The sequence below is a fragment of the Hypanus sabinus genome, chromosome 16 (assembly GCF_030144855.1).
Source record: "Hypanus sabinus isolate sHypSab1 chromosome 16, sHypSab1.hap1, whole genome shotgun sequence".
Classification (NCBI taxonomy): domain Eukaryota; kingdom Metazoa; phylum Chordata; class Chondrichthyes; order Myliobatiformes; family Dasyatidae; genus Hypanus; species Hypanus sabinus.
This window is the reverse complement of record NC_082721.1, coordinates 63,114,978-63,141,625: the sequence shown is the minus strand read 5'-3', so window position 1 is coordinate 63,141,625 and position 26,648 is coordinate 63,114,978. Positions and strand designations below refer to the sequence as shown.

Sequence of the window (26,648 nt, the reverse complement as noted above, 5' to 3'; positions counted from 1 at the left end):
TTCTACTGTGAATGCCTGCAAGAAAATGCATCTTGGGGTAGTATGTTGTGATCTATATTTACTCTGAACTTCGAAAGGTAATATATATGGTTCCAAGCTACCCTTTTCAGAAATATTCATTGCATTTAGCCTATAATGCATTACTTCATTACTTCAGTTGGTTTTGTGATCTGTGTCCCTTTTTGCTTGAGGGATGAATGTTGGCATTGGTAACAGGGAATTCCTTTGCTCAGAACTGCAGTGTTCCTTGCATTAAGTCTGTCTTCAAGGCCTGAGTGGATCATGAACCAAAACCAAGGAGTCCTGCATGGTTGGGTGGTTCTAGAGAAAACTACCCTTTTTGTATATTTGTAGGTTTTATTCTTTACAGCTCTCATTTGTTTTGGGAGCTTAAAATGATCGTGATTCGAATCAGGTTTATTATCACTGACAAGTATTGTGAAATTTGTTTTGTAGCAGTAGCACAGTGCAATACAAGGAATTATTGCCAGTTCCAATAAAAAAAATCATAGTGCAAAGGAGGAATAGGTGGTGTTCATGGACTGTTCAGAACTCTGATAGCAGAGGGGAGGAAGCTGCTCTTAAAATGTTGAGTGGGGTCTTCAGGCTCCTGTACCTCCTCCCTGATGGTATTAATGAGAAGAAGGCATGTTCTGAATGGAAACGGTCCTTAATGATGGATATCGTCTTGAGGCATTGCCTTTTGAAGACATCCTCAATGGTGGGGAAGCTTGTATCTGTGATGGTGGATTCCTTCCAACTGTTTGTTCATAACTGGCATTTGTCATTCTGATCTATTAGCCTGCATTCTTCCTGTGAAGTTCAGCTGGCTGGTGTTTTGGTCAATGTACGTAATCGTTCTTTTGGGTTACTATGCCAACACCATTGGTTTGAAGCTTGAGTCATTTGTTTACCTGTCAGGCTACATTAGCTCTTGTTCACAGAGTTGTTCTTAACTTCTCTTTATTTTCAAAATCCTTGCACATTTCCCCTTCAGTACCTCTTCCTCCTCCTGCACCCTGTACTCTAGTTTCCATCATTGATGGCCATCTTTAACCCCCTAAACTTCCACGAAAGCGGCCAGTGAGTGAGTGGGCCAGTGAAGGAGTGGAGGTTTGAGGCTTTGACTGGAGAGATTCTGGCAGTTTTGGCAGTTGGACTGTGCAATCAAGACTTGAATAGCTCGGCAGAAAGCCGTTGATTAGACAGTCGAGATTTGAATAGCTCAGACTCAGCAGAAAGCAGCTGATTGGGCAGTCGAGGTCAGGTGACTAAGCAGTTTGAAAAGCTCAAACAAATAAATAGAGGGTTACCTCAAGCGGAGTGGCCAGTGAGTGAGTGGGCCAGTGAAGGAGTGAAGATTTGAGGCTTGAGAGACTTCAACGAGAAGAGGCTAAGGACGAGCTTCACTCCAAGTGAGGTAAGGCCGGGTAAGTTCCTTTCAAAGGAGAACGTTTCAAAAGTTGAGGCAAGTATCGGGTAGGTCATGGCAGCTGAGATCGGCCCCGTGGTTTGTTCATCCTGCAGCGTGTACTTCCAGTGTCCCTGATGACTATGTGTGCAGGAAGTGTGTCCAACTGCAGCTTCTGGCAGACCGCATTGAACATCTGGAGCTGCGATTGGATTCATACTGGAGCATCCGCGATGCTGAGAAAGTCGTGAATAGCATGTTCAGTGAGCTGGCCACACCGCAGGTAAAGGCTACACAGGCAGAAAGGGAAGGGGTGGCCACTAGACAGCATAGCAGTAGGCAGGTAGTGCAGGAGTCCCCTGGGGTCATCTCCCTCCTAAACAGATATACTGTTTTGGATACTGTTGGGGGAGATGTCTCATCAGGGGAAGGCAGCAGCAGCCGAGTTCATTGCACCATGGGTGGCTCTGCGGCACAGGAGGGAAGGAAAAGGAGTGAGAGAGCTATAGTGACAGGGGATTCGATTGTAAGGGGAATAGATAGGTGTTTCTGCGGCCGCAAACGAGACTCCAGGATGGTATGTTGCCTCCCTGGTGCAAGGGTCAAGGATGTCTCTGAGCGGCTGCAGGACATTCTGGAATGGGAGGGTGAACAGCCAGTGGTCGTGGTGCACATAGGTACCAACAATACAGGTAAAAAACAGGATGAGGTCCTATAAGGTGAATTTAGGGAGTTAGGAGATAAACTAAAAAGTAGGACCACAAAGGTAATAATCTCTGGATTACTACCAGTGCCACGTGCTAGTCAGAGTAGAAATAGGATATTTCAGATGAATACGTGGCTTGAAAAAGGGGGAGGGATTCAACTTTCTGGGGCATTGGGACCAGTTCTGGAGGAGGTGGGACCGGTATAAACAGGGCAGTCTGCACCTGGGCTGGACAGGAACCAATGTCCTAGGGGGAGCGTTTGCTACTGCTGTTCAGGAGGCTTTAAACTAATGTGGCAGGAGGATGGGAACAAGTGCAGAGGTGTAAAATGAGGGTAGAAGCAAAAAGTAGTAAGGTGAAAAGTAAAAGTGGCAGGCAGGCAAATCCAGGGCAAAAAGCAAAAAGGGCCACTTTTCAAAATATTTGTATAAGGGCTAAAGGTGTTGTAAAAACAAGCCTGAAGGCTTTGTGTGTCAATGCGAGGAGCATTCGTAACAAGTTGGATGAATTGAATGTGCAGATAGTTATTAATGAATATGATGTAGTTGGGATCACAGAGACATGGCTCCAGTGTGACCAAGGATGGGAGCTCAACATCCAGGGATATTCAATATTCAGGAGGGATAGACAGGAAAGAAAAGGAGGTGGGGTAGCATTGCTGGTTAGAGAGGAGATTAACGCAATAGAAAGGAAGGACATTAGCCTGGAGGATGTGGAATTGATATGGGTAGAGCTGCATAACACTAAGGGGCAGAAAACGCTGGTGGGAGATGTGTATAGGCTACCTAACAGTAGTAGTGAAGTTGGGGATGGCATTAAACAGGAAATTAGAAATGCATGCAATAAAGGAACATAATGGGTGACTTCAATCTACATATAGATTGGGTGAACCAAATTGGTAAGGGTGCCGAGGAAGAGGATTTCTTGGAATGTATGTGGGATGGTTTTCTGAACCAACATGTCGAGGAACCAACTAGAGAGCAGGCCATTCTAGATTAGGTATTGAGCAATGAGGACGGGTTAGTTAGCAATCTTGTCGTGCGAGGCCCCATGGGTAAGAGTGACCATAATATGGTGGAATTCTTCATTAAGATGGAGAGTGACATAGTTAATTCAAAAACAAAGGTTCTGAACTTAAAGAAGGGTAACTTTTAAGGTATGAGACATAAATTAGCTAAGATAGACTGGCAAATGATACTTAAAGGGTTGACGGTGGATATACAATGGCAAGCATTTAAAGATTGCTTGGATGAACTGCAACAATTGTTCATCCCAGTTTGGCAAAAGAATAAACCAGAGAAGGTAGTGCACCCATGGCTGACAAGGGAAATTAGGGATAGTATCAAGTCCAAAGAAGAAACATATAAATTAGCAAAAAAAAGTGGCACACCTGAGGACTGGAAGAAATTCAGAGACCAGCAGAGGAGGACAAAGGGCTTAATTAGGAAAGGGAAAAAAGATTATGAGAGAAAGCTGGCAGGGAACATAAAAACTGACTGAAAAGGCTTTTATAGATATGTGAAAAGAAAAAGATTGGTCAAGACAAATGTAGGTCCTTTACAGTCAGAAACAGGTGAATTGATCATAGGGAACAAAGACATGGCAGACCAATTGAATAACTACTTTGGTTCTGTCTTCACTAAGGAGGACATAAATAATCTTCCGGAAATATTAAGGGACCGAGGGTCTAGTGAGATGGAGGAACTGAGGGAAATGCATGTTAGTAGGGAAGTGGTGTTAGGTAAATTGAAGGGATTAAAGGCAGATAAATCCCCAGGGCCAGATGGTCTGCATCCCAGAGTGCTTAAGGAAGTAGCCCAAGAAATAGTGGATGCATTAGTGATAATTTTTCAAAACTCCTTAGATTCTGGATTAGTTCCTGAGGATTGGAGGGTGGCTAATGTAACCCCACTTTTTAAAAAAGGAAGGAGAGAGAAACTGGGGAATTATAGACCGGTTAGTCTGACATCGGTGGTGGGGAAAATGCTAGAGTCGGTTATCAAAGATGTGATAACGGCACATTTGGAAAGAGGTGAAATCATCGGACAAAGTCAGCATGGATTTGTGAAAGGAAAATCATGTCTGACGAATCTTTTGAATTTTTTGAAGATGTAACTAGTAGAGTGGATAAGGGAGAGCCAGTGGATGTGGTATATTTAGATTTTCAAAAGGCTTTTGACAAGGTCCCACACAGGAGATTAGTGTGCAAACTTAAAGCACACGGTATTGGGGGTATGGTATTGATGTGGATAGAGAATTGGTTGGCAGACAGGAAGCAAAGAGTGGGAGTAAATGGGACCTTTTCAGAATGGCAGGCAGTGACTAGTGGGATACCGCAAGGCTCAGTGCTGGGACCCCAGTTGTTTACAATATATATCAATGATTTAGACGAGGGAATTAAATGCAGCATCTCCAAGTTTGCGGATGTCACGAAGCTAGGCGGCGGTGTTAGCTGTGAGGAGGATGCTAAAAGGATGCAGGGTTACTTGGATAGGTTAGATGAGGGCAAATTCATGTCAGATGCAATTTAATGTGGATGAATGTAAGGTTATCCACTTTGGTTGCAAGAACAGAAAACAGATTATTATCTGAACGGTGGCTGATTAGGAAAAGGGGAGATGCAGTGAGACCTGGGTGTCATTGTACACCAGTCATTGAAGGTGGGCATGTAGGTACAGCAGCCAGTGAAAAAGGCAAATGGTATGTTGGCATTCATAGCAAAAGGATTTGAGTACAGGAGCAGGGAGGTTCTTCTGCAGTTGTATAAGGCCTTGTTGAGACCGCACCTAGAATATTGTATGCAGTTTTGGTCCCCTAATCTGAGGAAAGACATTCTTGCCATAGAGGGAGTACGGAGAAGGTTCACCAGATTGATTCCTGGAATGGCAGGACTTTCACGTGAAGAAAGACTGGATCGACTAGGCTTGTACTCACTGGAATTTAGAAGATTGAGGGGGGGGATCTTATTGAAACGTATAAAATTCTAAACGGATTGGACAGGCTAGATGCAGGAAGATTGTTTCCGATGTTGGAGAAGTCCAAAATGAGGGGTCACAGTTTAAAAGGGAAGCCTTTTAGGACCGAGATGAGGAAAAACTTCTTCACACAGAGTGGTGAATCTGTGGAATTCTCTGCCACAGGAAACAGTTGAGGCCGGTTCATTGGCTATATTTAAGAGGAAGTTAGATATGGCCCTTGTGGCTAAAGGGATCAGGGGTTATGGAGATAAAGCAGGTACAGGGTTCTGAGTTGGATGATCAGCCATGGTCATACTGAATGGCAGTGCAGGCTTGAAGGGCTGAATGGCCTGCTCCTGCACCTATTTTCTATGTTTCTATGAATAAGAATAACCTGATTATTTTAATCATCTTCATCTGACCTTTTTGAGGGTTGGTGTCAAGATTTATCTGTTAACACTTCTGTGGTGTTAAGTAAAGGTCTATTTTCTGTGACAACCGTATTAGCATTTAAACTAACCCTGCAAACTACAGAGCCGTGGATTCAGTACAAGTCATGTGGCCCATTTGGGAAAGTTGGAGAGAGAGAGAGAGCTAACACTAACTACTGGACTTGCAGCTTTAATCAAACTGCAGATGCTGAATAACTGGGGGAGAAAACAGGATATGAAGAGAATAGTTAGCAGGTCAGGCAGCATCTATAGAGTGTAACAGTTCACAACATGATAAGATGGGTAAACAAATGCCTTGAGCTTCAAGCGAGCAGTGTTGGCGTAGTCATCCAACAGAATTATTATATGCATGTACCAAAAACAAGTCAAAGTAAATTTATTATCAAATTAGCTTTCCGAAGTTCACAGAAACAATGTAGGAGAGCCTAATCACGTCAGGAAGTTGAATGCCAGTTATGAATTAAAATAAATATAATCTGGTTAGAAGTCAGGATGTAGCAACCGTAAAACATTCTATTGCTGGGTGCATGGGCAAGGGTTGATATCAATTTTTTTTATTCTAGATCCCACTTTCATGCTGGAAAATTGGAAAGGGCAACTGATGAGCAAAAGGGACGAACACACAGGTCGTTGTACTTAGGGTTTTTTCCTTCAAAGAAGTGCTAAGAATGAAATAATATTTCTTGTTAGAGTCGTAGGAATCTGCAAAAGGCAACTATTCAACGTGTTTTTTAAAATTATTATGGTGGACTTGATGGAACAGGAGAGGTCTGAACTATGGGTTGCAAGTGTAGCATTGCTAATAAATCCATTAGGGAGATGGTGTGAATCTTATCGCTGAAGTGGTTAGTTTGAATCTTGTGACTGCAAGAATTGCTTTGTTGAGTGGCATTTTGAGGAGGAGAGGGAGGCTTGTAAGGTCACCAGGGTAGCACAACAATTAGCATGACACTATTACATCTCAGGGTATGGGAGTTCAGAGTTCAGTCATGGCATCCTCTCTAAGGAGTCTGTGCGTCCTCCCTGTGGAATGTGTGGGTTTTCCCCGTGGACCAAAGATGTAGTGGGTAGGTTAATTGGTCAGTGTAAATTGTTCCATGATTAAGTTAGGATTTAAATTAGGGTTGCTGGGGTGGTGCTGCTCTAAGGGCTGAAAGACCATAAGATAGAGGAGCAGAATTAGGCCATTTGGCACAGGTGGAGACACACACAACCCTAAGGCACCAGGCAAGGTTAGTTAATTCCAAACTATTAGTTTATTGATCATTACAGAATGTCTGTACTGCTTCCCACATCCTCCCTTCTCCCTGCCCCCTTCCTACTCTCAGTCCATAATGGAGACCCATATCAGAATTGGGTTTATCATCATCACATATGTCATGAAATTAGCTGCATGCTATTACTTTTACACAGTACTGTACTCCTGTATCAGCCTGAGTTACAATCTCAGAAGCTGAAGCAGGAATAGAAATGGGTGATATGGGTGGAAGTTAGGAATAGGAAGGGGTCAGTAACTCTACTGGGTGTATTTTTTTTAATATAGTAACAGGAGCAGATAGGGAGACAGATTCTGGAAAGGAGTAATAATAATAGGGTTGTTGTGGTTGTAATTTCCCAAATATTGATTAGAATCTCCCTGGAGTGAGGGGTTTAGATGGGGTGGAGTTTGTTAGATGTGTTCAGGAAGGTTTCTTGACACAATATGTAAATAAGCCTACAAGAGGAGAGGCTGTGCTTGATCTGGTATTGGAAAAGGAACCTGGTCAGGTGTCAGATCTCTCATTTTGGGGATAGTGATCACAATTCTATCTCCTTTACCCCATAGCATTGGAGAGGGATAGGAACAGACAAGTTAAGGAAACGTATAATTAGAATAAGGGGAAATATAAGGCTATCAGGCAGGAACTTGGAAGCATAAATTGGAAACAGATGTTCTCAGGGAAACATTTGGAAGAAATGTGGCAAATGTTCAGGGGATATTTGCATGGGGTTCTGAGTAGATAAGTTCCAATGAGACAGGGAGAGGATGGTAGGGTACAAGATCCATGGTGTACAAAGGCTATTGTAAATCTAGTCAAGAAGAAAAGAGGAGCTTACGAAAGGTTCAAAACACCAGGTAATGATAGAGATCTAGAAGATTATAATGCTAGCAGGAAGGAGCTTAAGAATGAAATTAGGAGAGTCAGAAGGGGCCATGAGAATCATTGGCAGACAGGATTAATGAAAACCCCAAGGCATTCTACAGGTATGTGAAGAGCAAGGGGATAAGACGTGAGAGAATAGGACCAATCAAGTGTGACAGTGGAAAAGTGTGTAAGGAACTGGAGGAGATGGCAGAGGTACTTAATGAACTCTTCAGTATTCACTACGGAAAAGGATCTTGGCGATTGTAGGGATGACTTGCAGCAGACTGAAAAGCTTGAGCATGTAGATATTAAGATTCAAGAAAGGGAGTAAGGATAGCTCAGGAAATTATAGACCAATGAGTCTTTCTTCAGTGGTTGGTAAGTTAATGGAGAAGATCCTGAGAGGCAGGATTTATGAACATTTGGAGAGGCTTAATGATTAGGAATAGCACGGCTTTGTCAAAGGCAGGTTGTGCTTTACAAGCCTGATTGAATTTTGAGGGTGTGACTAAACACATTGATGAAGGTAGAGCAGTAGATGTAGTGTATATGGATTTTAGCAAAGCATTTGATAAGGTATCCCATGCAAGGCTTATTGGGAAAGTAAGGAGGCATGGGAACCAAGGGAACATTGCTTTGTGGATCCAGAATTGGCTTGCTCACAGACGGCAAAGAGTGGTTGTGGATGGTCATATTCTGCATGGAGGTCAGTGACCAGTGGTGTGCCTCAGGGATCTGTACTGGGACCCCTTCTCTTTGATTTTTATAAATGACCTGGATGAGGAAGTGGAGGGATGAGTTAGTAAATTTGCAGATGGCACAAAGGTTGGGAGTGTTCTGGATAGCGTGGAGGGCTGCCAGAGGTTACAGCGGGACAATGATAGGATGCAAAACTTGGCTGAGAAGTGGCAGATAGAGTTCAACCTAGATAAGTGTGAGGTGGTTCATCTTGTTAAGTCAAATATGATGGCAGAATATAGCATTAATGGCAAGGTTCTTGGCAGTGTGGAGGATCAGAGGGATCTTGGGGTCCGAGTCCATAGTCAAAGCTGCAATACAGGTTGACTCTGTGTTTAAGAAGGCATGCGGTGCATTGGTCATCTTCAATCATGGGATTGAGTTTAAGAGCCAAGAGGTAATGTTGCAGACCCCACTTGGAGTACTGTGCTCAGTTCTGGTCGCCTCACTATAGGAAGGATATGGAAACCATAGAAAGGGTGCAGAGGAGATTTACAAGGATGTTTCCTGGATTGGGGATATGCCTTGTGAGAATAGGTTGAGTGAACTTGGCCTTTTTTGCTTGGAGCGATGGAGGATGAGAGGTGACCTGATAGAGGTGTACGAGATAATGAGAGGCATTGATTGTGTGGATAATCAGAGGCTTTATTCCAAGACTCAAAGGCTAGTATGAGAGGGCATAGTTTTAAGGTGCTTGGAAGTAGGTACAGAGGAGATGTCAGGGGTAAGTTTTTTTACGCAGAGAGTGGTGAGTGCGTGGAATGGGCTGCTAGTGGTGGTGGAGGTGGAAACGATAGGGTCTTTTAAGAGGCTCCTGGATGGATACATGGAGCTTAGTAGAGGGCTATGGGTAAGCCTAGGTAGTTCTAAAGTAAGGACATGTTCGGCACAGCTTTGTGGGCCGAAGGGCCTATAGTGTGCTGTAGGTTTTCTATGTTTCTATAATGTTCTGGAGTAAAAATTAGATTTCTTGGTAGTGGAGTGAATGTGAAGTCAGAACTTCGTTTTGCAGTCAGATGAAGCAAGAAGTTGTTTGAAATTCGGGTGCACTCCAGAGTTGAGAACAAGCAATCTGAGCTGGATTTAAAAGCACTTGGGTCACTTTCCTGATGGTCTGTAGCAATATTCTAGCTGTGCACTGGATATTTCTGGTCCTGGAGTGTAAGCTTGCAGCAATAATCAAATATCAGAAACAGACTGCAGATGCTGCAATTGGAAATTTTATAATATGCAGGGAACACTCAGATTAGGCAGCGTCTGTAGAAAGGAATGATTCAGATGGGTGCTCTTTGATGAGAACTAGGAAAATCTGTTTCTTCCACCACAGATGATGCCTGCACTGCTGAGTATTTCTAGCATTTCTGTTTAGATTTATAAACTTGGGCGCAGACTACTACAATGTAAGCAATTGCAGGTGATGGTGCAAGAGCTTGGATGATATTTCCTTTAATGTATAATAAAACAGCATTGGAGTGCCCTTTTGCCAATTTAAATTGCACCTCTGCCTGCACCCTCAATTCCCTGAAAGTTTGTCTGCCTGAATGCCTCTTAAATGTTGCTATTGTATTTGCTTCAGCTACTTCCCCTGACAGCTTATTTCAGGCTCCTGTCACCCTCTCCATATGAAAAAAAACTTGCAAATCTGCTCTAAATTTGCCCCTCTCATCTTAAATATGTGTCTTTTAGTGTTTTACAATTCCACACTGTGGAAACAACTATATCTATGTCTCATTCTATATACATTTATCAGGTTGTCCAAGCTCTCCTTATAACTACTCTTCTCTAATCCAGGCAACATCCTGCATTCTTTTTGCACTTTCTCCAAAACCTCACATCCCTCCTTTAACTCAACAACCAATATAATAAATTCTGTACCTGTTATTCTTTTACCCTGTTCTGTGTAATGGTCTGATCTGTATGAGCAATGTGCAAGAAAAGCTTTTCACTGTATCTCAGTATGTGATAGTAGTAAACCAATTCAATGCTCCATTTGTGACCTAACCAGAGTTTTATACAGCTGCAGCATGAGTTCCCGACTACAAAGGTTTGAATTTTTTAATACCTGACTGAAGGCAAGCATGCTGTTCAACACACAGAGCTCAGCAGGTCAGGTAACATCTATGGGGAGGAATAAACTGTCAATGTTCATCTAGCATTTTGTGTGTTGCTCTAAATTTCCAGCATTTGTAGATTATCTTGTGTTTAAGCATGCCATGCATCTTCTGTGTCACCCTATCTACTTGGTCCACAGCTACAAATCGATCACTGAGTACTCAGTTTCCCCTCTGGGAGCTGCAGTCCAGAGCTAGTTGATTAAGAGGTCAAACTTGAGTCAATATTACATACCACCCTCTGTTCTATCAAACTTTGGTGCCAGATTAAAATAAAGGAGGTAGCAATGGTCCCCATCTCCTGGATGATTTATTAGAGGTTCCTATTTGGCTGCTGTATGATGTGCCATTTGGTGGGCTACATGCCAAAAGGATTTCTTGTCAACTGCAGCTGCCTGTTTTGTTACCCAAAGTTCTGTTCTTGAAATGTCTGCTTTTTTAAAATAAATCCTGAATTCTAGGATTAAGTGAATTTAGATTTGCTTCAAATTGAGATCAGGAATTAGTGGCCTTTTGATTGTCATCTTGATGTTTCTATAAATCTGCATTCTGGGTGCACATATGTTCATGTGAGCCTTGTTTCCTGATTGCACTTTTCAAAGGTCATTCACAGTGTCATAGTGATTATCACACATCTATTCAGAAAGGGCAGCATTTCTCAAGCTGCACAATAATGGCTGGAGGGTGTTGAGATTTCAGCATCTCCTCATTTTAAAAAAAACACCACTAATTGCCTTTGATACCCTTGGGCACGTGGGCCTTTTGTTGGATGCTTTCTTAAAAGTTCAGAAAGTAACTTGGTCTGGGTGGAGTGTTGATCATTTTAAAACCTTTTGAGGATTCCGCACCTCTAAGTGCGTGTCATTTGATGACAGTTGTATGGTTGTGTTGAAATGAAGGTTCCTTTGAATGGTAAGAGAATTTTCCAACCGCCACCTTCCACACCCTACCCCCTACACCCCACAGGAAACTCCGAAGTGAACTGAAATCTCAGCTATGTGACAGCTGTGTTCCCTCAATTTATTCTTTTTAATTCACTTAGAGAATGTGGTTTCCTTCCACATCTGTCAGGTTTTATTCAGAGGGAGCTGCAGGCTTCAGTTAACCTGATAATCCCAAATTGAACACTCACACTTAGAACAATGCCAAGCCATTGTATAGGGAGGGCTGTAAGTGGGAGCAGAGAACTTCTAGCCACGCTCGTGTAATTCCGAGCAAAATATGCTTTTCTAAATGTATTTCCTGGCAGCAGGGTATCAGTAGTGAATGCAGTGTTGTGATGTGGACTCCAAGTCTGAGTAGCATAGCAATGAAACAGTGTAACGGTATAATCTCCCTCTGTGTAGGAAAGCAGTGATGCAATGTAATGATGTTTTCTATGCCCGAGTCCATCGAGAAAACCTTTCCTTGAACAGCGCAGTGGATTGTTGATGCAATTTTTTCCCCTGTGTGGCATGCTTTTCAATTGATTTCTCTGCAGATTATATGCTCTGGGAATTTGTCAGGTAGTATTAGCTAGTATTGTATTTTTTTAATGATGACACTTAAATCTTATGACTAATGATGAAATTGGAGAAAAAGCTGGACAATCTCTTGCACCTTTGGAAGATACAAGCATTCTAAGTTGCAGTTCTAAGTATGCCTAGGTTCCTCTTTACTGTTGTGATAGGCATGAGATTTAACCAGAGCCTAATTTTTTTTGAATGTTTCACAATCAAATAATGAAAGGGAAGGTTTTGTCTTCATTCAGATGATGTGTTGTTTGGTAATTAGCTGGGGAAAATCTACAGGTGCCTTGTAGATCAAACATTGTTCTCCAGGGGATGTGAATCCAGTATTTTGATCTTGCAAGTTATCACAAGCAGCTGAGGATTTGATATTTTTAAAGTGGTTAAGAAGTAACTTAATACATACAAAATATCTTTTTGTTTCAGGCTTCAGTTTCTGAACAAATAAAATAGAGTTTTCACATTTAAAATGGTGTTAGATGTAATTTATTTCTAAGGATTTAGATTTTCAGTGGTCAGTTTAGTGGTTTTGTCCACCTTGCCCCATTCAAACTAGAAGGTGAAATTTCATTCTCTGGAGGTGAAGCTCATTTTAAATCTCCATTCAAGGAGACACCATTCAAAAATGGGCTCAGAATAGTCTGGAAATATTAATCAGATCAGGTAACATTTGTGGAATTAGAAATCAAGTTAACTCTTCAGATTGATGATGTGCCATCAGAACTATTTTTCTAATAAAATATCTTTGACCTGTATCATTGGTGTGCATAACAATACAGAGCAGGGCAGACAGCATGGCTATTTTTATTTTGGATGTACAATATCCAGAGACCTTCCATTTGTATACCCACCAGAGCATAAATTATTTATATTTCCTAACATTTTTCAGAGCTTTTCACATCTTGCAACAAGTTATTTATAATTTAGAAAATTAGGGCATGCCACACACTTTTGAAGTTGCTTTCCATATCTTGTTACAACATTCAAGGGCTACCCAGCCTGTTGTTCACAGAGCAAACACAGTCCCCAACTAATTTTCCCTGTCACCTTTTGTCCCCATATTCCTACCAGTTCCCCCACATATTAGGAGCAGTTTACCAACCCGCACATCTCGGTGATGTGGGTGGAACTTCGGCCACACTGACGGAAATCCATGAAGTTACAGGAGAGACCAGCGGAGCTTGTCATTGAGCCCACAGTGCCAGAGCTGTGAGGTAACAGCTCTCCTCTATCTGTTACTGTGCCACTTGCATACCTGACGTGCAGTCAACTGATGGTGGGTTGGGGGAGGGTGGTTGGCTGGCTGGCTGCATTCACAGATTACTTAAAGCTAGAAATCTTTTCCAAAACAGGCAATGTCATGCCACTACTTGTCTAAAGATTACTCTAATCAAAATCCATGGTGATTTTTAAATTGCCAAACCTGATTCAGTGGTCACAAGCTTGACTGTATCACGGGTCCTCATTTCTAGCCCAGTGCTGCTTTGTTGGTATTAAATGAAGGCTGCATCTAGATATTACAGATTGCATAATGCATTTATTTTCAAAAAGACAGAGGTGTCATGGCCCATGTTAATTGTGCACTCGACATTACTTAGAAAGTTGTAGAGTCTTAGTCATAGAGTAATTCAGCATGGAAACAAACCCTTGGGTCCAACCTATCCATGTCAGCCGTGGTGCCCGCCTAAGCTAGTCCCATTTGCCAATGTTTGGCCCAAATCCCCCTCTCCTTTTAAATGTTATTGTACCTGCCTCAACCACTTTCATTGATAGTTCATTTCATTATCATATCACCCTCTATGTTGGAAAAACTTTCCCTTTAGGTCCTTTTTAAATCTTTATCTCTCACCATCTCTGGTTTTTTTTGGTTCCTCTAAATTCCTTTATTTCTCTGGAGAAGAAGTTGTAATTAGGGGCTTGAGCACATAATGGTTAAGAAGGGAATTTATAGCTTTGTTGGAAGTGCTATTTTGTGTTCACTCAGGTTGTATGCAAATGATCATGTGTGAAAACTTGTGATGTACAGTGGAGTTATTCCCAAAGCCCTGGTCAATATATATCCCACAAACAATATCACTAAAAATCAGATTATTTCATCAATGTGTGTGGGACATTGCTATCCTCATTAGCAGTGTAATTCCCCCATTAATCCATGTTTCAATATTGTTTCATCAGATATGATAGTGGCATTTTAGACACGTGTAGTGGATGGTGAGATTTGGATCATGTGCAGGCAGAAAGATAGTTTAATAATAACGGCACAGCCATTATGGGCTGAATGACCTGCTACTGTGATGTACTGTTCTGTGTTCTGTTAACTGTATGGAGCAGTGGAACATTGAATCCATAAAATGTATAAAAATGAATTTAATTTCTATTTAGTTGATTTGTATACATCTCTAAATCCTGTCATGTTTTTAGATATTTAAAGAGTTGAGCTGTTTAATTCAGCAGCGTCTTGTCATTCTGGAACACCCTCAAGCAATATTTATTTCCAACTTCTTAGCATTGCATTTAGCTGAAGCTAATTGGCTCTGTCTTTGCTGTGTAATTAGCTCTGGGGGGGAAAAAGTCAGATTTATTTTTCTGTGCAGCTGGTAACTTTTACATGGATAATGTGGACCTGAGAGCTTGGATTAATCCTGTCTGGGAATATTCTATGCATGAGGTGACATTAATTTTATGTGAACTCTTTCTACTTCAGCCCTACTTGGGGCTTTGCAATTCCATTGAGGTGATCCAAAAACCTCTTGCTTGCTATAGCCTGTGTAGGTGATGATTTTATTTTAAGTTAAATTAATGTTTTTTTGTTTGTTCCATTTGCAGTTAAGAAAGGTTATTGTGTCCCACCAACATTCTCAGATGGAAGGAAAACCTCTCCTGCTGGTTCCCAGAACTACCAGGATCCTGTAGACTTAAGATGTAAACGGCCATTTTGTTGTTGGCTCTGTTAAATTCTTTTATTTCTTTTTAAATTTTCTGTGAAGAACCTAAATTATTTACTGATATATCTAGAAGTATCTTAAAGTGGAATGCGTATGCCCCCGATCGTAGTTTCAGTAAAGACTGCTTTTTGATTAACGTCTCCTGGAGCATTCTATTGGGATGAAGGGTGATGTTCTACCACTCCATATCTAAGGAGTGAAAGTTGTTTGTAGGTGGACTCCTTTAACATGACATAGTCATTGCAGGCCAGATAAAGTCTTGGTCTAGCAGCAATTAGCTCTACTGTGTAGCCTTGGGACTTACGCACACTTCATGCATACTCACACATATGATTTTGCCCACCCTCCCCCTTTCCTTTTGTCTTCCTTACAGTCTTCTCCCTCTATCTCAATTTAATCTTTCTTTTCCTTCTCTCCTACTTTCTGCATTGATATCCCCTAAATTTATCCTCGCTCTTCAGTTGCTGACAGCTCACACTCTCCTTGAATGAGGCCGCTACTAGCTTATACTTCGTGCCCTCTACTGGGTATGAAATCATCCTCTTTCCACCCTCATAACTCCACCCCTCCCCTTCCCTGAATTCCTAGCCCAGAACCCTTGAACTCTCTGAAGATCTCAGAACAATTGTTCTGGTGCCCTTCAGGTAGATCAATGTTTCCCAGCCAAATGAAGGTGCGGAGTGTATAGATTCACCCTACACAGTTGGGGTCAACTTACCTGGCCATCTCTCAGGATCTGACCACCAATCCTATGGCACAGGGAAAGGGTGAGATCGCACCACCGGGAACCTGCTCATTGATTGCATGTCACTGCAATGCAGTGCCAGTTCCTACCAAAGATCTTTTGAGATTGATTATCAGAAGTGGGCTTATCTGATCTATGGATGTGTTGGAGCATTAGTATAAAAGATGAAAAAACTGAGGGTAACCAGGTCCTAAAGCATTAATTGCCTTAACTAATCAGAGCCCAATATAAATTCAGTGGTCACTTTATTAGGTACAGGAGTGGAATGTAGTGTGGTTTTCTGCTACTATAGCCCATCCACTTCACAGTTCAATGTATTGTTCATTCAGAGATACTCTTCTGCACACCACCCCTTTGTAACTTTTGGTTGTTTGAGTTACTGTCACCTTCATGTTAACTTGAACTAGTCTGGCTATTCTCCTCTGACCTCTCTCATTAACAACTGCCACTCATGGGATGTCCAGAGACCATTGTGTGTGAAAGTCCCAGGAGCTCAGCAGTTTCTGAGATACTGAAACCATCCTGTAGGTACCAACAATCATCCCACGGTCAAAGTCACTTAGATCACGTTTCTTTTCAATTCTTTCATTTGGTCTGATTAACAACTGAACTGACCATGTCTGCATGCTTTTCTGCATTGAGATGCAGCCAAGTGATAGATTGATTAGGTATTTGCATTAATAGGCTGCTGTACAAGTATACCCAAAAAAAAGTGGCTACTGAGTGTGTATATATACCTTGTGTAAATTGAGTTGAATTTGCTATTCATAAAGCATTACACAGTAGCAAAGGGAACCAACTCATTGTGGGTGGTTATATAACGCGAGTGAAAGGTTAAAAAAGTACATTATTACATCTGGATTTGTCGTGCCTTGATGTAATTTGAGTCAGCTTGTTTGCTCTGGGTTGCATAATGTACGAGAGTCCCACTGCTACCACAGGCCCAGTAAAATTTTTGGATGAAGGATTGTTTGTCATTAAAACCATTAGATTCTACCATGACTCCTTTATCTTCTGCACAGGACTTTCCTTCCCACCCCCATAACAGAAGCATAGTGGTGCCCCTTGTTCTACTACCTCATAGCTCCAGAGTGCAGAGATCAATCCCGAGCTGTATGGTGTTTCAACATTCTACATGGATGGTGTGGCTTTCCTCCACGTGCTCTGTTTTCTTATCACATTCCCAACAATATTCGGGTTAGCAAACTAATTGCCAATGTAAGTTTCCCCTGGTGTGTAGGTGAATTGTAGAATGAAGGTTGGAAGGGAGTTGGTGATAACGTGGAATTAATGTAAAAAGGAGATTGATGATTGATCTGTTCTCAGAAGGTCCAAGGGCCTGTTTCCCATGCTGTGTTTCTGACTAAAACTTAGTAAATCTAGAATCCTTCTGCCCTTGCTCATTCCAAATGAGTATTTTAAAATATAAAAGAACTTCCATGAAAGTAGCCTTCATCTAATGATAGATATCAAGAACAGCTTCACGAGTATCACAAAAAATGCAGCAACTGACATACTTCTTGATTGACTGCTTTGATCAGGGAGCGTGACAGATCAAGATACAAAGCGTTGCTCTTTCCCAATTCTGTATAACTTATTTGTTTCTAGATACCTGAGCTATCAACAAAATATAATTTAACTTCCTGCCAAACATCCTCTACTATATATTGCAAAATCACACGTTCATCTTTAAACCTGGTATACACAGTGTTAGGGCCACTGCGGGTTGCAGTGACAGCAGAGATTTGGAATATAATTGTTCTATGTCAGTCTGGGAGTTTTTGGATTTAACCAGAGGGCAAATGAGTATGGTTGACTGATGCTGCACCTTGTGGGAACTTCTTAATTTTGATATTGGCTCTCTAATCCTACAGATGAGGCTGTCTGTGTGTTTAAATGTGCAGTGAATAGGGAAACGGAATGCAGCCGGGTTGGCAAACAGTCTTTCATCATTACATTGGGATGTACCAGTGTCCTCCTGCAATTTCCGTCTCAGAATGGTAAGGAATGTTTCTCTCTTGTTTAGCCGCCTTATCTTAACAAGTGAAACGTGTGACTTTAGTTCAAAATATATAAAAGATTGCAGATGGGATTGGGGTAGGATAGTGGAAATACTGTTTGTGAGCCGATCTATTGATTGTCACCCTTTCTGATGTGAAATTCATGGCGGTGATAGGCAGAGTCCTTTCCTGGGAAATTCTACATAAATATTTAATAATATTCCTGTTTTATACTATGGTTTGGCATCTGGCTGACTAGGTTGTATTTGCCTTGTTCATTTTTAGCTCGCTACTATCCAGTTCTTTTTAAACTCACCGAGAACATTTATTATACTACTCTGAGACATTTTTAAATAAAAATTGCAATGAATACAGGTATCAGAACTTGCTTGTAACTGGAACTATTGGGGTGGGGGAGCAGTGAGTATATTTTGAATCATTTTCCTGAATTGAATGTGTAGAGTTAGCCTTGTAGCTAGGAGGCTGTAAGTATTGCACACTAGTAGATTGTTTTACAGATTTCAGTTTAGATTGGTGTAAGGACTAACTGTTATTGGAAGACAAATATTGACGATTGAATTCAGAAGGAAAATCTGTTTGTGAATGAGGCCATAGACTATAAGATGTAGGAGTAGAATTAGACCATTCAGCCCTTTTCTGTCATTCCATTATACCTGATATATTTATACCTCTCAATCCCATTCTCCTTTCCATGTAATCGTTGACACCCTTACTAAAGGAACCTTACAGTCTCTAAATATGCCCAATGACTTGTCCTTTACAGCCATCTGTGCAATGAATTCCACAGATTTATTGCCCTTTGACTAAAAAAGTTCATCCTTATCTTTATCACCCCAGCTGGAGTGAGAGGAGGGAGTGAACGAGAGCTAAATACTCTTCAGGCTAAATGGTATAAGACTGCAGCTGTTATTGTCTAGTGCTTAATTTTTTTAATAACCTGTACTTAGGAGATTGGAAGGTTCCATTATATACCAAAGAGGAAGCATATTTGTGTTGGGTGGGGAAAAAACCTATGACTTTTTAGATTTCAGTGTAACTTTCCATCTTGCCTTCCTTGACCCTAGATGCTTCAATCAATTTGAAGGCCTGATATTCATTTACTCCATAGATTAAGAACATTGGCTGTTTGGTGATTCTACTGACAAGTTTAACAACAGATTGTAGAGTTATTTACCCCTGCATTGCTACAGTCCCACAGTCAGAATTGCTGTGAATGACCTGTTTGCTGAATCGGGGCTAGAGTAATTAAAGTGCTAGTGGCAAGGGTTTCTACTTGGTTACTTGCAATACCTGAGCATTACCAGCACATTTTGAAGCAGTTCCATTTTTGTGTTGTCTTCCCAGAGTTTTACTCCTTTTTTAATATTCTGAAAAACTGCAGAGGACACAACGTTGAGCGATCTGTTTTCAGTGACCGGACAGAAGAATCTTCTGCTGTGCAGTATTTCCAGGTACCATCTCCTTGTCTGGTTTGTATTTTGTTTTTTATATTTTTGGGGATTATTTCCAGTTTGTACCAGTTCAGTTCTCTTTCCTAAATGTTCTGACTTTCTAGATTATATCCTTTGGTTCTTATTCCTTATACTCTATCTCATTAGTGCCTAGCACTGGAAGTTTTCAACAGTATTCTGGGGGGTTAGCCATTCTGAGATTTATTAAGAAAATGTTGGGATTCACAGTAGTTATGGTAACAGATATTGCAACATCTTAATTTGAGCAGAATTGATATGAAAGGGATGTTAATTTTGCCAAATCCATTTAGAAGTTATCTCCAGCAGCGCTGTAGATGGAGGGGATGATTAGATGTGGTGAATTCTGATTGTTGTATGAAATTAGGGTTTGTGTCATTGGGGATAATGTTTTAGACATTGAAATTTATTGAAAGGTAGGAAATGCATGAAGAATGATACAATAACTAATTAAACTATTTCTTTACACAAAGATTCCTGTGAGCTGATTTACTTTTAACATCTTTTTGCAGTTCTATGGATATTTGTCACAGCAACAGAATATGATGCAAGATTATATACGCACAGGAACCTACCAAAGGGCAATACTTCAAAACCATGTAGATTTTAAAGATAAGGTAAGCACTGAGCAGCATTAATTTGCAGAGTTTAAATGAGTAGCTACTTTTTGTGCTCTACCTTTCCATGAAGTCACCTTCTCATAATGGCAAGATCATTGGGCATATTGATATACAGGAGACAAGTCCATACACAGCTTCCTGAAAATGATTACACAGGTGGATTGGATAATGAAGGTATGCTTGCTTTGCAGGCCAAGACATTGCATACAAGAGTTGGGATATCATGTTGCAGCCATATAAGGGTAGTCTGCACATGGGGTATTATCAGTTCTGGTCACTGCACTTTAGGAAGGGATGTGTAGCAATGGGAAGAGTGCAGAGGAGATTTTCCATGATGTTGCTTGGAATGGAGGGCTGCATTAGCAGGAGAACTTGGATTAATTTTTACTAGAAGGCTGATTGCACAGTTTCATAGAATTACATTGGATGTACAGGGATAAATTGGAAGCTTTTGTGCCAGGGAAAGGAAGCTAGAACCACAGGGCACAAATTTAAGTTGAGAAGTTATAAGCTGCTGGAGGAGGTATTAGAGCTGGATAGAATAACATTAAAAGAACAGTGCTTAGATAAGGAGAGGTGTCAAGAGATATGCACCTAACTGGGGCAAATGATTTTAGAGTGAATAGCTATCATGGTCATTAGGGTCGTGATAAGGTCTGTTTCTGTGCTGTGTGGTTCTACTTTGAAATTAGGATTTAATGTACTCAGAAGTGACTTGAGTTGAATTTTGATGGGCCACCTGGTAAATTGAGGTAACTACTGTGCTTCTGTAGTTGAAATTATTGACTGAAAAGTTATTGTGCAGTAAAATGAAGTTAAGGCTGAATCCTGTATAGAATGAGTGGATTTGGAGCAAGAAGGCTGCGAGTGGAATGGCTAAGGATTTCTGGGGTAGAGGCATTTTACTAGTAGGAGTAAAAGAGAGGCAAGACTGCGCAGGCGCATGATGTCAGCCAGTAGAGTAGGAAAGTTTAAAAAGAAGATCGCCATATCCGGTGGGCAGCGGAGTGAAAGGTAGCAGAGTGATAGGGCTTTGGTTCAGTGGACTTGGACGGTAACGAGGCGAGGTAGGTTTACCGGTGTTAATTGCGGAAAGGAAGTAGTATGTGAGTGAGGCCGGTTTTCTGTGCTCGGTGTCAAGTGTGGAGTCTCCCAGCCTCCCGGATGGCCTTGTCTGCATCCGGTGTATCGAGCTGCAGCTCCTAAGGGACCGCATTAGGGAACTGGAGATGCAGCTTGATGACCTTCATCTGGTCAAGGAGAGGGAGGAGGTGATAGAAAGGAGTTATAGGCAGGTGGAGACAGACACATGGGTAACAGGAGAGGGAAGGGGAAGAGTCAGGTAGTAGAGAGTACCCCTGTGGCTGTACCCCTTGAAAATAAGTACTCCTTTTTGAATATTGTTGGGGTGGACAGCCTACCTGGGGGAAGCAACAGTGGCTGTGCCTCTGGCACAGAGTCCGGCCCTGTGGCTCAGAAGGGTAGGGAAAGAAAGAGGAAGGCAGTAATGATAGGGTAACCGTGGACGTAGGACGTACTTTATTGATACTGAGGGAAATTGGGTTTTGTTACAGCCGCACCAACCAAGAATAGTGAAGAATTATAGCAATATAAAACCATAAATAATTAAATAATAATCGGTAAGTTATGCCAAGTGGAAGTAAGTCCAGGACCAGCCTATTGGCTCAGGATGTCTGACACTCCGAGGGAGAAGTTGTAAAGTTTGATGGCCACAAGTAGGAATGACTTCCTTTCTTTTCTTTTTCAATCTTTTTATTGATTTTCATATATACACAAAAAAACATAACATAGTATGAGTAAATTATGAATACAATAGACTTGAAATCACGTTGATAATAAGATAACAATATCCTATTAAACATCAACAGAAGAAAATACCTTAATCAATCAAGTCCATATGATTATATATGAAAAAAAACAAAAATAACCATTAAAAGAGAGAAAAAAAAATTGAAAATATGTGAAAAAAAGTATATATTAAAAAAAATAAAACACTAAACTAAACTAACATGGGCAATAATAATAGTTTACAAGTATATGATAGTGTCAACAAACTCCGGAACTCCTTACCTGAACAAGAATAAGCAGAAAGAAGGTCTGGAAAAGGCCAAATTAATTCATATGAAAATGTCGAATAAACGGTCTCCAAGTTTCTTCAAATTTAATTGATGAGTCAAAAATAGTGCTTTTAATTTTTTCCAGGCTCAGATAAGAAATAGTTTGAGAAAGCTATTGAAACGTGGTAGGAGGATTTACTTCTTTCCAATTTTGTAATATAGACCTTCTGGCCATTAATGTTACAAAAGCAATCATTCGTCTGATTGAAGGGGAAAACTGATTACCATCTTCATTTGGTATGCCAAAAATTGCAGTAATAAAATGAGGTTGTAAATCTATATTCCAAATTGAGGAAATAGTAGTAAATATGTCCTTCCAGTAATTATGTAAAGTGGGACATGACCAAAACATATGGGTCAATGAGGCCACTTCTGAATGACATCTGTCACATTGAGGGTTAATATGAGAGTAGAATCGAGCAAGTTTATCTTTAGACATATGAGCTCTATGTACAATTTTAAATTGTATTAAAGCATGTTTAGCACATATAGAAGAAGAATTAACCATTTGCAAAATTTTTTCCCATTTATCTGTTGATATATTATATCGAAGTTCTTTTTCCCATTCTTGTTTAATTCTAACTGATATTTCTGGTTGTATCTTCATAATCATATTATAAATAAAAGCTACTAATCCCTTCTGACAAGGATTTAAGGTAAAAATCAAATCTGTAAAGTCCACCAAAGTTGAATTAGGAAAAGATGGTAAAACTTTATGTAAGAAATTTCTAATTTGTAAATATCTGAAAAAATTAGATTTAGGTAATTCAAATTTGTTGGAAAGTTGGTCAAATGACATCAAAGTATCTTCAAAAAAGAGATCACGAAAACATTTTATACCTTTCCTTTTCCATATGTTAAAAGCTTGATCTGTCCAAGAGGGTTTGAAAAAGAAATTAAGTAAGATAGGGCTATCAAGAACAAAGTTTTTCAAAGTAAAAAACTTACGAAATTGAAACCAAATTCGTAATGTATGTTTAATAACAGGATTAGATATTTGTTTATTAAATTTAACTAAATCAGCAGGAAGACAAGAACCAAGAACAGAGAATAGAGAATATCCCTTTACCTCATTACATTCCAAATTTACCCACTGTGGGCACAGTGGTGAATCCAAATCTAGTTTCCAATACATTAAATTACGAATATTATTTGCCCAATAATAAAATCTAAAATTAGGTAAGGCTAAACCACCATCTTTTTTAGATTTTTGTAATTGCTTTTTACTTAACCTAGGGTTTTTATTTTGCCACACAAATGAGGAAATCTTTGAATCAATGTTATCAAAAAAAGATTTAGAAATAAAAACTGGTAGGGCTTGAAATAAGTATAAAAATTTTGGTAAAATCATCATTTTAATAGCATTAATCCGACCAATTAATGATAAAAACAAAGGAGACCATCTTGTAGTAAGTTGATGAATTTGATGAAGCATAGGTAAAAAATTCAGTCTAAATAAATCTTTATATTTCTTGGTAATTTTTATACCTAAATAGGTAAAGTTATCAGTAACAACTTTAAATGGTATCCTATCACTCAATAAAGTTTGTGCATTTAAAGGAAATAATTCACTCTTATCTAAATTTAGTTTATAACCAGAAAAAGTACCAAATTGAACCAACAAGGATAAAATAGCGGGAATAGACCTATCAGGGTCAGAAATATATAACAGCAAATCATCAGCATAAAGTGATAATTTGTATAACTTCTCATTACGGGTAATACCAAAAATATTAGGAGATTCACGAATAGCAATAGCTAAAGGTTCTAATGCAATATTAAATAATAAAGGACTTAAGGGACAGCCTTGTCTCGTACCACGAGATAATTGAAAAAAAGAGGATCTATAGTTATTTGTAAGAACAGAAGCAACAGGTTTATGATATATTAATTTAATCCATGATATAAAGTTAGGACTAAAATTAAAATTTCTCAATGTATTAAATAAATATATCCATTCAATCAAAAGCTTTTTCAGCATCTAATGAAATAACACATTCTGGGATTGTGGGTGGTGAAGTATGAATTAATCAATTTTCTAACATTAAAAAAGGAATACCGATTCCTCATAAAACCAGTTTGATCTTCTGAAATAATCTGTGATAGTACTTTTTCTAATCTAATAGCTAAAATTTTTGTAAGAATCTTAGAGTCTACATTTAATAGTGATATAGGGCGATAAGATGTACATAAAGTAGGATCTTTATCTTTTTTAAGAATTAGAGAGATATTAGCTTCATAAAAAGATTGAGGTAATCTCTTCTTAGCAAACGCATCATTAAAAATTTCACATAACCAAGGAGAGCAAAGAAGAAAAAGTTTTAAAAAATTCTACTATATAACCATCAGGACCAGGAGCTTTCCCTGAATTCATTGATGAGATAGCCTCTCCTATTTCCACCATAGAAATAGGAGCATCTAACAGGCTATGGTCTTCATCAATCAGTTTAGGAATATTCAAATTGTTAAAAAAATTATCTATCATGGACTGGTCACCATCAAATTCTGATTGATATAGAGATTTATAAAAATCTTGAAAGGTATTATTAATTTCTTTATGATCAGTAGTTAAATTACCGTCTTGTTTGCGAATTTTAATAATTTGTCGCTTAGTCGAGATAGCTTTTAATTGATTAGCTAACAGTTTACCAGTACGATCACTGTGAATATAGAATTGAGCCCTGGTCCTAATTAATTGATTTTCAATTGAAGAAGATAATAGTAAACTATGTTCCATTTGAAGCTCAACTCTCTTCTTATAAAGTTCTTTGGTAGGAGTCACGGAATAAATCTTATCAATTTCCTTGATTTTATCCACTAATAAAGCAATATCTAAATATCTTTGTTTTCTTTTACCAGCAGAATACGAGATAATTTGTCCACGAATAAAAGCCTTAAAAGAGTCCCAAAGTATTCCTCTGTCGATTTCTTCAGTACAGTTTGTTGAGAAGAACAAGTCAATTTGCTGTTTTATATAGGTGATAAATTCTGGGTCTTGAAGCAAAGTAGCGTTAAGCCTCCAAGATCTGATATTATTGGAATAGTCCGAAATCTTAATAGATAACTTCAAAGGTGCATGATCCGAAATAGTAATAGAATCATATTTACAATCAATAACATCCGTTAATAACCGATGATCAATAAGAAAATAGTCGATTCTAGAATAGCTATGATATACATGTGAAAAAAATGAAAATTCTTTATCTTTAGGGTTCAAAAACCGCCATATTTCTGTAATTCCCGAATCAACCATAAACGAATTAATAAGTAGGGCTGATCTGTTCAGAAGAGTACGAATAGGTTTAGATCTATCCATCGAAGGATTCAAACAACAATTAAAATCTCCACCCATTATCAACATATATTCTTTTAGATTAGGAAGGGAAGTAAATAAACGTTTAAAAAATTCAGGGCAGTCAAAGTTTGGAGCATAAATATTAACTAGAACAACTTTCCGATGGAAAAGTAAGCCAGTTATCAACAAAAATCTACCCTGTGGGTCAGAAATAATTTCATGATGTGTAAACGATATTGAGGGGTCTATAAAGATAGACAAACCCCTAATTTTAGCGGTACAATTCGAGTGAAATTGTTGACCCTTCCAGAACCTAAAAAAACGTTGATTATCCTCCCTCCTGATATGGGTCTCCTGTGCAAAGATAATATTAGCATTCAGTCTATGGAATACTTTAAATATTTTTTTACGTTTAATCGGATGATTTAAACCATTAGTATTCCAGGAGATAAAGTTAACAGATTTATCCATCATACTAATATTAGTTGTGTGTATCATAAAAGGTTAGAAAGACACATAACCCACAATTCAGGAAGGAGGAAAATTGATTCAGGAGCAACCGGAGAACATGACACCTCAACAATATTAATAATTTAAAGTCGGCCCATAAACTAAAAGCAAAAAAATAAAAAGCAAAAGCGTGAAAAAAGATCCCTACCCCCTCCCCCCACCCTTCGAAAAAAAGCCAAGCGGCAGGCTAATACTAATATTACCCCCATTTCAAGATGGCAGCTCCATAAAAAGATTAAAAGAAAACTATATAACACCCAAATTAAGATATAGAGTTGCAAAAAAAAATATATATCAATCAGAATAAAAGAAAACTAATATAATAAAACAATCATTAATAAAAAAACGTATAAACATCAAAATTTAAAAGTGTAATATACCTTTAAAAAAAAAATCCCGTGTACAAATACAGGATGACGTTTCAAAAGCAAAGACTTATGGGAAGAAGAAACGCCATTTTGAAAAAGCCATATTACTAAATACAAATGTGAGTTCAGCAATCTGTTAAAAGACAAAATAAGATTTAAAAAAAAGGGATATAATAAACAGTACAATATATATAAAAAAAAAGACCAAAAATCCAAAACATTCGTCCCATTTCTGAGTACAGGCAAACAAATAAATGCTTACAAAAAACAGAATCTTACGGGAAAAAGAAACGACATCTTAAAAAAAAGTAAATCATTATTGCAAAATATAAACGTATATAACCAAAACAGAAAGAAAAAAAAGATATTATAAAAATTAAAAAGAACATCTATAAACAATGATGATAGTAAAAAAAAAACCAGACCCATAGATCAAAATAAGAAGTTATAACCCAGCTTCATAGGTTAAAACTTAAAATAGAAAGATATCCTCTCTCCGAAAAATCTTCCACATAACACATAGTTCA

At 39.2% G+C, this 26,648-nt stretch overlaps 1 protein-coding gene across 5 annotated transcripts in view; it reads left to right on the top strand.

Annotated features, from left to right (window-relative positions):
- carm1 (coactivator-associated arginine methyltransferase 1) overlaps nt 1–26,648 on the top strand; it is an 88,825-nt gene that overhangs the window by 7,688 nt on the left and 54,489 nt on the right. For 2 of the 5 annotated variants that reach the window (XM_059991945.1, XM_059991944.1), the window contains exons 2-5: nt 14,837–14,932; nt 17,575–17,700; nt 19,066–19,172; nt 19,703–19,807. In XM_059991945.1, the coding sequence (XP_059847928.1) occupies nt 14,837–14,932; nt 17,575–17,700; nt 19,066–19,172; nt 19,703–19,807 (434 nt within the window). The remainder of the gene's footprint in view (nt 1–14,836; nt 14,933–17,574; nt 17,701–19,065; nt 19,173–19,702; nt 19,808–26,648) is intronic. The other 3 variants (XM_059991947.1, XM_059991946.1, XM_059991948.1) reach the window with 2 other exon arrangements.